Source organism: Natrix helvetica (assembly GCF_964273705.1).
Source record: "Natrix helvetica genome assembly, chromosome: 4".
Lineage (NCBI taxonomy): Eukaryota > Metazoa > Chordata > Lepidosauria > Squamata > Natricidae > Natrix > Natrix helvetica.
Window position 1 is genome coordinate 80,221,924 of NC_138550.1, and position 17,171 is coordinate 80,239,094.

General features: G+C 35.5%; 1 protein-coding gene across 1 annotated transcript in view; it reads right to left on the reverse strand.

Moving 5' to 3' along the window:
* Nucleotides 1-1,188: 1,188 nt before the first annotated feature.
* The window catches only part of DAP (death associated protein), a 39,628-nt gene continuing 23,645 nt past the window's right edge, over nt 1,189-17,171 (reverse strand). Inside the window, exons 4-5 of the mRNA XM_081953389.1 lie at nt 3,475-3,517; nt 1,189-2,079 (exon numbers count right to left, since the gene is read on the reverse strand). Coding sequence (XP_081809515.1) covers nt 1,960-2,079; nt 3,475-3,517 — 163 coding nt within the window. The 3' untranslated portion in view covers nt 1,189-1,959. The remainder of the gene's footprint in view (nt 2,080-3,474; nt 3,518-17,171) is intronic.

Here is a 17,171-nt window from a genome sequence, read left to right on the forward strand (position 1 = left end):
AAATACCCAGGAAATTCTGATCTTATCTGTAGTTCTTGTTATCAGAGCAGTATGATATAGTCTCCTTGAATATAGCTACATTTCCTTATACTGTAAAAATAGGCAGACTTTGATTATCCATGGACAAATCCACTAATTGTAATATTTTATCTTTTTTTAAATTTTATTTTTAATATATTTTTGTTGGCAATTCTGGTCAATAACTATAATAAAACTACTAGTTCATGTGTGAAAGTGGGATTTATCTGGGATTCCTATTTGATTAATGACAAAGTGAGAAGCATCTGAGCTGGAGAAACCAAATAGTATATATGATAACCTGAGAAAATAAACACTATTATTTATTAAGTTTCTATGGGTGGTATCTTATCTATTACTAATGATGTGGAAGAAAATCAAGATGATTCTGTTGTGATTTTCTATCTGTTTCAAAATAACTTAATTACAGATTCTTATTTAGCAACATTTCCAGAAAAGTTTTTTATGAAAATTCCTTCTTCTTATCACTTTCTCACGTGGTCCTTAAAAGTAAATGGTTTCCCTTAAGCCCAAATGAATTGAAAATACTTATAACAATGATACAATAACAGCTAATTTTTCTGAAAATCATTAAAATGGTTTGTTTGAAAATTGAAATGGGATGTAGTGTACAATTAAAAATAAGGGAAATTTAATTATATAGAATTGAATGGTTTTAAAGTTATGCAGCTGCAATAGTTGTATATGCATGACCAGCTTTCATTAAGTAGCTTACATTGTTTACTTCTTTCTCCAGTTCATATTCTTCACATAGAGCTTCTGCAAGTTTGCATTCAGATGTGTGTCTTACTGCTCACCTAGTTTCCACTGAAGGTAACAGACACATTTGACAAAGGGACATAGATTTTTCAGCAGCAATCTGAAATTGCTTATCACACGAGAGCTGGCCTTGGTTCTGTTTGCTATGAAAAAGAAGCAAGTACACTGCTTGCTCATGAACATGCATTACTTCAGCTTTCACCAGATTCACCTAGCACAAAACTTTAGTTGTTAGTGTATAGCTATATCACATCTGCAATAATTAAATATGATCCATAGCATTGTAAGGTACACACAGGGCATTTTAAACCTGAATATTCATTTGTGGTTCATCGAAGAACTACTTGCACATACAGATTCCCAGGGGGAAAAAAAAACATTTCAGCCAACTTTCCATGTACCGTAATCGTCAGTTTTATTTGTAGGAAAGACTGCATATCTGATTCCTGCATATGTAAAAACCGTTTTGAAAAGGTGAAAAAGTGATAAAACCTCAGGAGTATCTAAAAATTAAGCAACAAGCAGATCTATACAATCTTTTAATTTTTTGCTCTCTCTTCTATTAATCTGGAAAGAAATGCAGAGAACCAGGCTATAATCAGAATGTTTGGCTATGTTGCCAGAGCTGCAAGATCATTCTCTTAAAAGACGACATATTGCAAGAGAAATTTTGTCATTTCAGATTATTCATTAAAAAAAATATAAGCAGCTAGTTCTTCCTGAAAGACATTTAAGAACAGAACAAGAACAATCCAAATGAAATATGAATCACCCATATTTTTTTAAAAAATCATTAGAAAAGAGCAAGAAAAAGTAATAAGCCATTACAACTTCCTTAACATGTTCCTTGAATGCCAATACCCAAGAATAGAAAAAGCTTAAAATAATTATTCCAAGAAATTACTAATCTAATCTATCCGCAGTATGTTGCATTGCTATGAACGTAACATTTTTCACTGGCAGTACAGAAAACACTGCTTTTCAGCTGGGAACAAATTAAATGATTTTCCCTCTTTCTACTCTCCCCTCCCCCTTTATTAACCATTTAAACCATAGGAATTAAGGCAAAAGCAGGAGATACCCATTTTTAAAAGATCTAGTAGTAGAAATCTCTTAATCTTTCCATTTGCAAAACACCACGACTGGTCTGGGACAGGCAATTCATTTACGGGGCTGATGGATGTATTGATTGACATGTTGTGCGGGAGGAAGTTTTTCTACAGAGGGATGTGGTTTTTGGTGGGCCACTTGTGCTGCAGCTGGAGGGAAGTCTTTATCACCCTGATTAAAGAACAAACACATCAGCATTAAAAACATCACACAGACATATCAACAATTAGTCTCTCCCCCCTTTTAAATATAATGAAGTTTTGCTGAAATGACCTTCAAATTCTTGTCCCACCTTGTCTCCCAAGCACTTACGCTTCAAAAAGCTAGTGTATATCAATATGAGCCCATTAGAAACCCATAAGGTATGTTTGTGATTAGATTGTTGGACTTGCTCAATTTCAGCTTCCATAAATAAATACTAAAGTGGTGGGAACTGTTTAGAATAGGAATTATGCCTGAATGAATCAGTAAATACTGCAAATTCTAAATCAATTAAAATCTATAACATTCAGTGAAGTCTTTTCAGATATTGGGCACTGAACTTCCAATGTACTAGGCTTTTTGAAACACAAATCAAAATTGAAGTGTGCTTAATATTTGCACCTGAAACTGAAGCTTTATTTTTTAAAAAATGAAATGATCCTCTTATAGCGGTTACACATCTGATTGCATTTGAAGTAAATACATTGAAATAAATGAAGCATAACATAAAAAGCCAATATATGATTTTTTAGCTAGGCCTAGGTATATTGTAAGCAAGAAAAATCAATTTCTTTCAGAATTTGTATTTGCTTTGTAGTTATGTGAAAAAGTTATTTGTACAATCTAATGCAATTTGTCTGTTTCTGGTACATTTCTGATGTTTGGTGTGTTTTTCACAAGCCTAAGCATTTTCAGCCAACATCCTTATGCTGTTACGATGTAACAGATTTAGGGGCCCAGAAGATGCTACAAGACTGCACTCGTTTTTGACAAAAAGTTCTCCTATAATTCACTTTGTTATATTTTCAGTGCCTGGGAAAGAACTCTCTATTTTCCAAAATATACCTTTAGGCATTATTTCTATTAGTTTCACAACCTAGGCTAGAAATTTTCCAACTCTCCAGGATATCAAACTAAATTTTGAATACAAACTATTTTCCTTCATGTTCCAATATGCATATTTTTACTTTTCATTTTCCAACTTTAACTGTAAAACTGATAATTTTATTGCTGCCAATTTTCTATGAACTCTATTAATGTTTTAATGACATATATTGCCCTGACAACATTTGCAAAGACAGGGGGGATTGAAATTGTAAAAAACAAAAAAGCGAGTTACAGTTCAACTAATAGTATTTTTAAATATGTAACTCATGAGGTAATTCACATCCTATTAAAAAGCCTAAATAAAGAAGCATTTTTCTTTTCCAAGATAATGGGAATTACACAACTGAATTCTGTTATCTGGTATAACAAAAACAACATCCTTGGTAAGGAAAATCATTGATTAAAAAAATGTAGCAGACATTTGCAATTCATATTTTCACAGTGAAAAGCTGAAAATGATTGGAAATAAGGACTTACCCTTGCAATTACACCAGAAATAAACACAGTTGGTTTAGGTGGACTGGAAAATAAAAGGGGAACATTTAGTAATATACTCAATTTGATTTGCTAGAAGCCATAAAGCAAAATTAAGATATCTGAAAGGTATAATCAAACTTTCAAAATAGTTCTGCTTAGAAATTAATTTCCTTAAAACAGCTATAATATGCAACGTAGTTGACCTTATTCATGCTTAATCAATGAATGCATGAGAGGGAAGTATCTGAGTGATCTGAACAGGATTATTTTAAGGTGTTTTTGATTTAAAAAAATTAATGAAAGGAGAATAAAAGTGGAAGTACCATTGCAAACCATAGAAGTTTTTTTCTTTAAAATTGAAGCTATTACAGAGTTTATCACTACGCAAATATGAATAAAAACATCTGTGACAATTAAAATAATGAAGAGCATTATTGTTACAATAACAGTTATAGCTGGCAGTTACAGCAGCGATCCATTTATTTCAGGGGTGTCATTTGATTTTATTGTGGGCTGCATCAGGGTTGTGTTTGATCTTGGGGAACAGGTGGACGTAGCCAAGATGGACATGGCCAGCTTGATATCACTCATGTCATAGGCACTTGTGGTGGCCTGAAAGCTCTGCCAGCAAAAACAGAGCTTGGGAAGACTGTGCTGACAGAGAATTGTTTTCGCTGGCAGAGGATTGCAGCAGGTAGTCGCAGCCAAAAATGGAGCTCCATTTTTGCTGGCAGAGGCACCGCGGGCCGGTCCTTTCCTGTTTCTAGGGTGGCCCCATGGGCTGGATCTAAGCACCTTGCGGGCAAGATCCAGTCTGCAGGCCTTGAGTTTGACATCCTTGATTTATTTTGTTATTCTCCTTCCACTGATTGATTGTTTCACAAGAACTGCAAAATTTAGTAACTGCAGCCAAATACATTATAAATGCCAAAATACTAAGAATGAGCTAGGTTTAGGTTTGTCACATATCCATGCACTGTTTTTCTCAGGAATTCAACACTAACATTACCTGCAGTAGAGTCTTCTACTACTTGTTTCTAATTTAACTGAAATAAATATGTAAGCTAGCTCCAGTCACTAATACAAGAGCAATAGCCGTTACCTTATGAATACAATGTCAAACAGAAAATGTGTATTATCAGTGAGAAGGATTAACAGACAATTGAACTAGCTGACAGGGACTTTTCTCCATCATTCTACTCCTTCTATATTTATAATATTAATCATTCCTCTCCTTTTTTCTACTCCACCCCTCCTCCTTTTTAAGTTGTCCAGTAGAGCTGAGCTCCAGTAAGTATAAAAAACAGAATCTTCATGGCAGGTTTGGTAGATACTATTGCTACCTTCAGACATTTTCTGGAAAAATCAAAGGGAAATGTAGCAATGCATCTCCTGTTTCCCACCTTGTGTTAATCATATTAGACTAATCAAATAAGAGAAAAAGTAACATAATTAACAAGGTAATGTGCTTAATTTGTGTCTAGGCATGCAATTCTCTAATACACCACTCCCAATTCCATTTTTCCACTGCACAAATGCACGAGGCCCTTAAAGCCACCTGTTAGAAAGGACACCTGGGAACTGTGTATGAGCTGCTCTGACCTCTTCACCAGGCTACAATGTACTTGTAGTAAATAAGCTCTTCTAATTCTATTTATCTTCATTTGCAAACACAGCCAGACCTACCAAGCAGCAGGATAAACAATATGCTTCAAGCACCATGGGGAAAGAGAAGCAGATGAATGAACAAACTCAGACTTGGTTGTGGGTAGTAAGTAATTTCTATTATGAAGAAAGACTTCAAAGGTACTGGCCACAAGCTGTGCTTCAAGTTGCAAAATAACCCGGGTTTGCATTTTTTCCAGTCTCTTGTCAAATATCGGGGGTGGGGGGGATATCTTCTCAAAGAGTGGATTTATTTTAATTAGCTACAACACAAAAATTAAGTGAACTGAATTATGACATTTCTGGAGCACATTTTTGCTTTGCAAACTTCTTGAATGAATATCTACTAAACATTTAATACACATGAAAAAAAAAGAATAACAAGTAGCAGACAGTGTATTAATAAAACATGAAATTTAGTTTTCACACACGATTTGTCTGCTCTGGCATTTTCTGAAAGGCTTTATAATAGCAAATCTGAATTTGAATGATTTCCTCACAGATTTTCCCCCTGACCTTTCAGTTTTTATTGTTTCCCAATGAACCATGAAAGTTGAGTACAACGTTTTCTGACAATCATTCCCAAATACATTTATCTACCAGTGTCTCCAAGAATAATCATTGCTATGATGTTACCTATATCAAGAAAGACACCAGTTTGGATATCTTTCTCTCTGACTACAATAGAATAACAGAGTTGGAAAGGACCTTGGAGGTCTTCTAATCCAACCCCCTGCTTAGGCAGGAAACCCTACACCACTTCAGACAAGTGGTTGTCTAATCTCTTCTTAAAAATTTCCAGTGTTGGAGAATTCACAATTTCTGGAGACAAGTTATTCCACTGATTAATTGTTATAAATGTCAGGAAATATCTCCTTAGTTCTAAGTTTCTACTGTCCTTGATTAGTTTCCACCCACTACTTCTTGTCCTACCCTCAGGTGCTTCGGAAAATAGCTGGAGTCCCTCTTCTTTGTGGCAGTCCTTGAGATATTGGAACACTGCTATTATGTCACCCCTAGTCCTTCTTTTCATCCAACTAGACATACCCAGTTCCAGCAACAGTTCTTTATATGTTCTAGCCTCCAGTCCACTAATCATCTTTGTTGCTCTTCTCTGCACTCTTTCTAGTCTCAATAACTTTGTTACATCATGGTGACCAAAACTGGATGCACTATTCAAATTGTGGCCCTACCAAGACATTATAAAGTGATATTAACACTTCACATGATCTTGATTCTAGTAAGCATGCATATGGAAACTATTTCAAGCTAAAAGATAACTACACAAAATCAGGGGGTAGCAACATGATAAAATGCTCATAATTTGGGTTGAGGAATAAATGCATAAATTGGCTTAATCAGAGGGCTAAGGCTTAGGCAGCTATGGGCTTGCAATGGTAGCATATGACTGACAGCATGTAAGAAACTTCAATAAACTGGCCCTCACAGAGGTTTGAAATAACTTCTATGGTCCTTGGCAGGCATAGACAACACTTTACTAATTGGAATATCAGGTATACAACCAGAGAGTACCAGACAGGAAATCCTAGAGACATTTTGGTTTCAGCTAAAACAGGTTTGGAAATTGATACTTGCCTGGTCACATATGATGTAAAAAGGCAAACAAACAACTCTGTCCAGGCAACCAAGGTTTATATTAATATTAAAAGAGTAAGCAAACAACAATTTGATTACTACTTGGACAGGAGACTACTTGTAAATATCAGACTGTAAATTAATCTGGGGATGACAACAAAAACACATGGGAAGGGAAGATGACAATACTGCTGCTAAAAAAACCTAAAGGAACATGTCCACGAAACTTGATTGATGGGTATCTCTTTCTTTAGTGCTTTTTAACTGACCCCAATCAGCCTGCTACCGAGAACACTTAAGAGCCGTGACTGCGAACCTATGGCACGCGTGTCACAGGTGGCATGCGGAGCCATTTCTTAGGGCACATGAGGCGTTGCCCTGTCAGCTCCAGTGCGCATGTGCGGGCTGGCCAGCTGATTTTGGCCTTCATTTTTGGCCAAAAGGGGTGGTGGTTGTTGCACGCACATCTGCAGGGCGAGCACAGGGGTGGAGGTCGTGCATGCATGCCCGGGGAGGGGAGTGAGGGGCACGGGAGTCCACACGCAGATGTGCAGGAGATGGGGCGTGTGGGAGAAGCATTGCATTATGAGTGTGGGCACGCGAGCACACACGACAGCGTGCATGTGCTTTTGGCACCCGAGGAAAAAAAGGTTAGCCATCACTGACTTAGGGTATCAAACATGGACTAGAGAAATGGTTTCCAATTCAGACTCAGATATAAACTCCATAGGGCAAAGCCTAGACTGCAGGCTATTATGAGAATGAAAATAGCAATGGGATGAATGGGCCTATAGGCCATTATGAGTTTACTTTTTTAAAAGAAAACTAGAAAAAAAACTTATAAAAAAGTTTTAGGATAGCAGGTAAATCAAAGATCATGCCAACAAGTTGCAAATCTGGAAGAAATACAAATGTTGCTTGTATCTTTACAACTTATATTGTTTTGTTTCCTAGTATTATTTGATAGCTTATTAGTATTCTATGACTATCACTAAGTGTTGTATTTTATGATTATTGACGAATATTTATGTACACTGAGAGCATATGTACCAAAGACAAATTCCTTGTGTGCCGAATCACACTTGGCTAATAAAGAATTCAATTCAATTCAATTCTAAATGATCTCTGATCATCTGAGAAGAAAAAAAGCATACTTTCAAAAGACATCTCATTCTTCCGAAATGTCAAAGCTTCTCTGGAGCTCTGACCTCTTGTTCCTAAATAATTATAATGACCAAAGATCCCTGAAGATACATTACTAGAAATGGCAACAAATTGAAAGCTTATTAAAAGCAGGCTCTTGGTATTTATGCCAGACTGCTCCTATTCAATGCTAATCACAGAGCCTGCATTTTGTTTTTCTATTTCTTTTTTAAGAGGGGCTCCAAAGTCCTATATCTACAACACCATCTATCACAAATAACAGCTAAAAAAATAGAGAAAACCTGGCAGTGATCTCCCCTCTCACTTATCTAATGCTAAGGGGCATAATTAGGAGGATGAAAAATAAAGTTTCAGTTTTAAATGCTTTATACTCTGCTTTTGTTGCATGCATGTAATTTACACTCCCAGTATTTTGTAAGCTATAATGGCTGCTTTGACAGATGTTGGCTTGAAGATGTTGTCAAGACTTTAAATTTTTTTGTTGTCAAGGCTTTAAAAAATAAAACATGTTCTTTTAGAAACATCATATGGAATTGTAACAGGTTTGATTTTAAAAACACTAATAATTTGTTACATTTCACAGAGAATATTTTTATCCAAGATAAGCAACGAGTTTTCTTTCTAGCAAGTAACATATTGAGGAGAAAATAGCACTTGTTTTTTTTCAAGCACTAACTCCGATGTCACTCATATGCTGTTATGAAACAACCTGCTGAAACACTGGTTTCTTTGAGGGTTTCATTTATTTTTAATCCCATGTAACAGAATTCTAGTGTATTATAACACAAGGGAATAAACATGCAGTTTACTGATGCTACAAATAAATCTCCGAGAAAACTGATTAGTTGAGAAATCCATTTAAGCTAAAGAAAAGATCTGACAGTCTTGGTCTCTATGCAGTCACTCTTAATAATTATTAGATCCCATCTATAATATTTCATATAGCCCTTTAATATTTTAAAGTACTTTGTCTGTTCTTGGGCAATAATCCTCATAAAAACCAAAGGTCTGGGATAACGATCTGTCTTACCAGCTTTAGCAAGATTTTCAATCATAGATAGGGTTGTGTGTGCTGGCTAGCTTCTGATCTTTGTACCATATGTGTCATCACAAACAACTGGGCTCATAGACTGGAGAAAGGGAAGCATGTATGCTAATACTCTCTCTTACTGCTTAGCTTTATCTGTGGTCAGTGAATCCCTAAAGAAGGCCTGTGTTTTCTATACCTGCAGCAACACTTTGCAGTTATTGTTGCTGCAAGGGAAATACTGGCATGACTACTATAGAATCTGGAACATGACTACTATTCTTGCTTAGTCACAGGAAAGCCTTTGTCTGATCTTGGGTATTCTAAAGGTATGATGATAGTAACTGAAATACAGGCACCTTAGAATGCTTGCTGCCCTTAGTGAAAATGTGGGTGGTGGATAAGGCAAGCCATAATCCCCATCTTATATGTGTGCAGAAATGATTTTGTGAAGTGATCAATACTGGTATCTTCTGCTACATAAAAAACACAGAGAAACTACAAATTAATAATTTAAAAATACACAATCTTGCCTTGATGCAGCTATAAGGAATCTCAATAGGGTGCTCTCAACAGGGGGATTCTACTTACTTTTCCTCTTTAATTTTTGATATTTCATTTGGGAAGTACAATTTTTCTAGCAGGCAGCTGTCCTAAAACTACAACAGTTTGGATTCCTGACCATTATTTAATTATTGTTTGCTCCTCACAATGCTCAATTAGCAAACTGACACAATGTCAGGCATTTTATTAACGCACAATATTGTTTTTCTAACAGTTTAAGCCCAGCTGCATATTTACAAAGCTTTCCACAGGATGGCGCTGGTGAACCTTCAAGATTTTGAAACTGAATAAAACTAAGCAGTTTATTTTTCCTAGATAAAGTTGCACAGTTGCAAATAATGTGCCCCCAAGCCTTTTGAAGAATTAATGTATACTTATAGATACACCCCTGAGGCCCTTAAAAAAAAAGACCATGGCTATTATTTTTGCACCATTCTAAAGTGAAAAACAAAAAGCAGACAGACAAAATGCTAGCATACAAGATGATGAAAGATTTAACACAGTCATTGGTTTAAGGCCTTGAGCATGCACACACGTATGCTGAATTATAACTCTCATCACCCCACAGAGCAAGTAGTCCAAAGATCTGGGTTTAATAGCAATGAAATTTTCCCCTACTCCCTGTTGCAAGCAGTCCAACAGTTTGATGGCAGGTTTCACATAGCTATAACATACGAAACATTCCCCAATCATCATTCTTTTATTCAGCCCAGTGGAGGATATGATAAATGCTGCACTATTTGCACATCCCCACTGAGCCAATTTCTCTTTACTTACATGCAATGTTGGAAACTTGCAGCATCTTTCATTAATGTCTGTGTTTTCAAATAAAGTTTCATTTTTGGAGAAAGGAGGAGTCCATTTGTCATCCCTGGATATTAATCTTCTCAGTAGGGTATGTAATTAAGGTCCCTAGTATGTTAGCCTGTATTTAGGAAGAAGTTCTAGCACTAGTAAATAATTGTATTAAATGAATGAGAAAATCTACGAAATTCTGCTTTGCTTATTTATAGTTTTCCAAATCTTAAATGCATGTATTTTCATCCACATGAATCCTAATATCTACTTTAAAGTAATTGTTTCTAATAAAGCATGGACATATATATGTGCTTTTGGTTTCTATATTTACATCACAGCATTTGGAAAAATGTAAGTGTTGGCTTGCATGTATTTGTTCTATAGATTTTAAAAGTACTAACAAATAATGGATGATTTAGATTTCTTTCCAATCCCTATATTTCAAATTTTAAAGCAAAAGGATATCAAAGGAGTGTCTTTTTATAAAAAATCTGTTACAATATAAAATCTCCTTCATCTTTAGAAAATGAAAAAAAAAACTCATCAAATTTCAGTTTGTATAATAAAACATTTTATATCAAATGTATTAAATTTGATTTCAGTGTTCACTATAAGTCTCAAGAATCTATGTCTTACTGTAGATTATTATACTATAAAAGGTATTATGTAGTTTTGCTCTAAATTTCCTTAAGAATTCTAAAATGCAAAATTGCATCCATTTAAGCTTTCAACACTAAGGGGTGAAAAGCATCTTTTGTTATTGAAAATATTGATACAATCTTTTTAGTCCCATCAATGTGTTCAAATAGTTTGTCAAACCAATGTTCCCCTGCTACTTGGAAAGCATTTGATTATTCATAATATTCCTATTACAACAACAATAATAATAATGTATTTATTTCATCAATTTTAATCACTCCTGACAAATTCAAATAGCTTATGTAACTCCCTTTTTAGGGCCATGTAATCCCTTAATTTGGGGTAGAGTCAGGGCAACTGGATGGAGCTGAGTGTTTATTGATTGGATGCCCACACGGAGTGGCATTGTGACTCCAGACATTTTTTTCCCTTTGTGCCCTAGGAGAGAAACATCTGCCACTACCTAGGATTGAACTCTCTCCTTTCTGAGTGGAAGGCGAGTGTCTTAACCTCTGGCCACCATGCCACTCTCAAATAACTTGTGTAACTAATCCTGTTAAAAAGTATTGTGCTTCAGGTTCAGCCTCCAGTGTTATTCTTGTGACAGACAACTATGTAGGCACTCATTATTTGCTGCTATAATAATGTGAGCAAAACAGCGGTACATGCAAGAATCATCTCTGAGAAATCAAAGTTTAGTTTTATGAGTTACGTGATACTAGGTTTAGGTATTTTCAGACATGCAGGTGACTTAGCAAGTACTCTTTGGTCTTTAAAAAATGTGGGAATATCTTTAGAACAAAGGAACTTTCCATGAGATTTAGAAGAAGCATGAGTTCAAGAATGATAACAGAACATTTCCATTTGTTGTAAAGTATTCTGCATTCAAAGGGTAAGAGTGCAGCATTCCACTGCAGTAACAAAGTTGACCTATTTTTACAGACATCTGATAACTGAAGATTGGTTTGGCTTGTTTCTAACTTTTGGTGATATATACACTATATAAATGTCATAAAATAACACACATGCCTCCAAGGTTTTCTTAGATTTCAGTTTAAAGTCACTGTATTAATGCTATCCTAAAGATAGTGCTGAAAGTATTCATGGGAGTGAGAAATAAGATGACAATTCTATGTCCCAGCTTTAAACTATATTAGTTATCAGACTGCTGGGACACTGCTACTAGTTTTTAAAGATAACAATTCATTTCAGATCTACTTGAATTTACAATATAAGCCACCTGTAAGGCATTAGCAGAAGCCATAGATTATTCTCACATTTGCAAGTAGATATATAGACATCTTGAATTTCTTGATCATAACTACATTATATATCATGATAATAATTCTATTCATATAATGTTATGCTTACATTCTCTCAAATCTGGCTTTTGAACTACTTACATACTTTTTTTTCCTAATCAGAACATAAGGTTCCAATGGGATTATCAGAACATCCCCCAAACTAGAAACTTCCAATGGTTTTGGTCTTTACCTCACGTAATTCACCAAACCATCAATCTATTGTATTTTGTAAGAATTTAGCCAGCATCATGGAATGAATAAAAACAGTAGTATAATTTAAGAATATGCACAATGTTATGCCCTGTCTTTTCCTTTGAATTTTCAAAACAAATTTCACTGTAGTCCCCTTTCTTTTATCTCAAGAATAATTATCTTCTGAATGGATAGAATGACGGAATGATTGGTCCAAACTCACTCAGTGAACTCTATGGTCCATTGGCAATTTAAATCTTTATCTCTCCAAGCACAATACCCTAACCTGGGTACCACCTTTGGCTCTTTATTTTCATACAATAAATATGCCTATATTTACTTTCTTACTTATTTTACCTCTATATGCATTTGTATAAACTACCCAGCATACATTGTATAAAATACAACTGTACAAGAAGGAAACAAATTGTTGCACCTTATTTAAATATTCTTACAATACAAAGATATAGCCTCATTTAAATTGCCTGCTGGGAAAAATTAAAATGCTAGAATGAGATGTGACTTGTTCTCATCCATAATAATTGGCTTTCCATGACACTTTTTTAGCCAGTAAAAATAGCAGTTCATTGAAATGCTCCTTTAATATGCCAACATCCTATTGAGTCACTCTCAAAAGTACCTGGGAAATAGACTATTTATAAACTTGTTAAACCCTCATAAACATTAATGATATATCCTGCTATTGTTTGTGCAGCTTATGATCTGTTCAATCACTTACAGTGTACACACTCACACACCTGTGGAATTGAAAAGGAAGAGGGAATCAATTAACACTTCAGCTACACATTTCCACATAACTAATGCTTAACCCCCAATCTTACCGCCACTGTGTTATTTAGTACATCAAAAAGCAGGAAAGGATACACAGTACAGGATTTTTGCACGAGAAGCATTCCTTTCTCTTTAATTAAATGTAAAAAAAATGCTTCCTATTAATGAGCTTGTGCTGTTTTTACTGTTTCCCCCTTAAAAATAGTCTCTCCATCATCCCAAAACATATACCAACTCATATATACACACTGTATTTGTATCAGGCCCGCTGGATAGACAAAGCATCTTGGTTTAACATCTAAGAGGAACAGGGTGGAAGCTCATCAACTTGGAAGAGGTTATTCTTAGCCACAACTATGGTAGATAACTTCTACAGAAAATTATTTATAGAGATCAGCAGCATCTCATTTTAATATTTTGTGACCACCAAAGTATGTCACATTTGTCTGCTAATTTAAAACTAAAAGATTAAAAAGATTAAATAAGTTTGCTACTTTTCTTGTATGGTATAACACTCTTATTAGGACAAAGATTCTATGAAATGAAAAATCAAGCATGGGAGAGCTATTTTTTTTTGTGCTATCCTTGAATTCCTGTCTGAGCACCATTTAAATAAATTTGAAGTGGGAAGCACAGAGAGTACAGTAAAAGCCATTACTATGATTAAAAAAAAAATTAACTCTTTCCCAAAACAAACCCCGTTCCCCAGATCTTTGTCTTCTCTCATTTATGGCACAATCTTGCATCATTATTGCAGAGTCCAAAGGTTTATGCTGTTCCAGGGCATCAAAAGGTTGCCTCAGACTAAAAAATTTCAATGCACAATATTTATTCTACCTAATTATATATCCACAATTGCTATATACTCTCAGAATTGAATTTCAGCTACAGGTGAAACTTGTATTAGAACATGGTGCAAAAGTTCATTTATTTCAATAATGCAACTTAAAAGGTGAAACTAATATATGAGATATATATCTCACCAACCCAGTAATATCCCAAATGCGCTAAGCCGCGTGGTGCTCTGCCCGGCTGGAAAGAGAGGTTGTGCGAGCACTTGTTCTGCCTCTAGCTCTCGTGCCTCCCAACCTCACCATGCCCAGCTCTCCCTGCAGGGCTGGGCCAGGGCACCGCCATGCTCCAAACATAACTGGCTTCCAAACTCCGGAGATCCGCTGCTGAATCTTCCGGCAGCGGCCACTCTGGGACTATGCTCTATGGTTGTGGGCTGGATGTGGGAAGACTCTCTGTCCCACCAGAGTCTTCCAACACCCAGCCCACAACCATAGAGCATAGTCCCAGAGTGGCCGCTGCCGGAAGACTCGGCAGCGGATCTCCAGAGGTGGCAACATTAAAAATAATGGCTTTTTGTCTGGATGGTTTCTTGGGATGAGCCGATAGACAGAGAAAGGAAGCGGTGTGCTTCCTCCCATATTTGGGCATACCAGGGGTTGTAAACTTAATACATACCCATTTCCTTGGCCTAGCTGATAAGGAGGAGAGCCTGTGGCTTAGTTGCAATTACATCTGCCTAATATGCAATACAGCCCTGGTTCGATTCCCAGTAAGGGTATGGCTAGCTGATGAGACCTAAATAGGTTGAAATTGATCTATACTAGTCTCCCTTTATTTATTTATCAGCACAAACGCAACATATATATATAATTTTCAAAACAGACACAACACAAAGAATCCTCCTTCTTTACATACTGTAGAAAGTGTATCAGTTGGTTACAAAAGACTTTCGTGCTCCTCTTCCACAGTCATCAACCATAATTCATATTAACTCAAGTATTTTAACTCAGATATATTTATACATATTACCATCATCATACCTCCATTTCCATTTGACTATAATTGTTTAAACGTCCTTCATCATAAAATATATCAAGATTTAAAACATAACTACATACTGGCATTTCATTTGCTATTTCTAATATCCTCCAATAACACTGAATCCTTATGGCCTATTCTGGCTAAACATCCATAATATTTAGAAACAAAAATTTCTAATTTTCCTTTCCAAATCACTGTTTACAATTTACATCTACTTTCCTTATGTTGTACCCATGCATATATATACATTGTTATAATTATCCCTTCTTTATTTGACTGTGTCCTTTATCATAACATTTCCCCCCCTAATAAACAAAACTTAACTAAATTTAACTTAGTTCTTTTTTATTAACCTTTATATATAACCAAAAAAAATTATAATCTTCCTTTCATAGGTACCATTCAATATTCATATCCAATTACTACATCATAGCAATACACATGTATATATTATTATCACTATTAATTATTTATTTAACTATATCTTTTGTCACTAAATTTCACTAAGTTTAACTAGTTTTAGATTATGCACTTTCATCTATCAACCTGTATGTTTCCAGTAGCAATCTCATGTCTTCTGCCATTTGTGGTATCAGTCCTCTAATCATCTCCTTAATCAAATTTGTATGGACTCCTCTTTGCAACTGATTGCTTATTAAGTCTCTCATATAGTTTCGATGCCCTTCTTCAGTTTCCTTAATCAGCTTATCTTTAACTGTCAGTGGTGTTTTCAATGATTTTGCTAACAAAATTTCTCTCTTTAAATCCATAAATTCTTTTGTTTTTTCTTCTTCTGTGTCTTGCCATCTGGGTTAGAGTTCCCCTCCATTTAATTCTTCTTTCCGTATTCCACTCTTTCCATTTCCAGACACAAATCAATCACCATAGATATCAGCGGATTTAATATCTTTATAGCCATTTTCTCAGGTTTTTAGGACTCTAACCTCCACTTTTTCCACTTGATAAACATCTCCAACCTCTTCATCATATTTTACTGTTAGATGCTCTAGATTTTTCAACTTCTTTTCCATCCTCTCAAATGTGTTTGATAATTTCTGAATTGCTAACAATATCTTTTGCAAACTGTTGAGATTGTGCCATTATCTCAAGCTGACAAACACTGCTGCTCTGGCTTGGAAGGTTTTTACAAGATTAAGCGTAAATTCACAATAATGTCTTATTTTCACTTTTCTCTGGTTAAAGATATACTTCAAAGGAACATCTGTATGCTTTTCTTCTTATCACTCTCTATAGACAAAACAGTGAGACCTTGAAGTGCCAAGTCAGAATAATCAGTGAGGTAAGTAAGTGTTTTGTTTCCAATACAGAAACTTCCAGCTTCCGAGTAGCAGTGTCGTCTTTCCCTCTGTTGTTACAATTTTCTTTGTTGCTTTTTGTATCTTTTTTTATTCCAAGTTTAAAAAAAGATCAAATTCTTGAATGAAATAGAGAAGAAAAAGGGAAAAACACATGCAGTAATGAAGAAGGAGAATTTTAGTCCATAGGTTGCAAAAAATAATAATGAAAAAAGTAGAAAACTTAATCCCTTCAGTTTAAAAGGCTTGCATAAATTCCATCCATGAAAATAACATTTAAAAAGTAAGATAACCCACTGTCCAAAACCATTCAAAGCTTAATTCCACCGCTTATTCCTTCTGTTCTCAAATTTAAATTAACTTTAAGTTTTATAAAGGCAGTCACTTTTAAAACGATAAAAATTCCTCACCAGCTGGAAACACTTTCTCTTTCCGTAACCTTCTGTTTTGGAGACGCCCCAACTTCCTCAGCCGTGGCTGGATTTTTTGTCACCGGCTTGACGAACTTCTCTTGGATCAATCACGGACTTTGCAATGTCCCTGAGATTAGAAAGACATATTCTTCCTTTTCACCGTCTCTGCAGGATGGTTTAGGTCCGATTGGACCACCCAGCGGCAAAAGTATTGGCTGGGGTCTCAGACCATGAGACCGCACGTCCATATCGTCGCGACGTTGGCTCCTCCTCCTCAAAAAGTAAAGCATTTCTAATATGCTATATCTTTTTTTTTTCCATTTCATCCCAGCGTTAATGTAAATCATATTTAAATTACTCAGGTAAGGTATGTGTATGCTTAAAACATGGG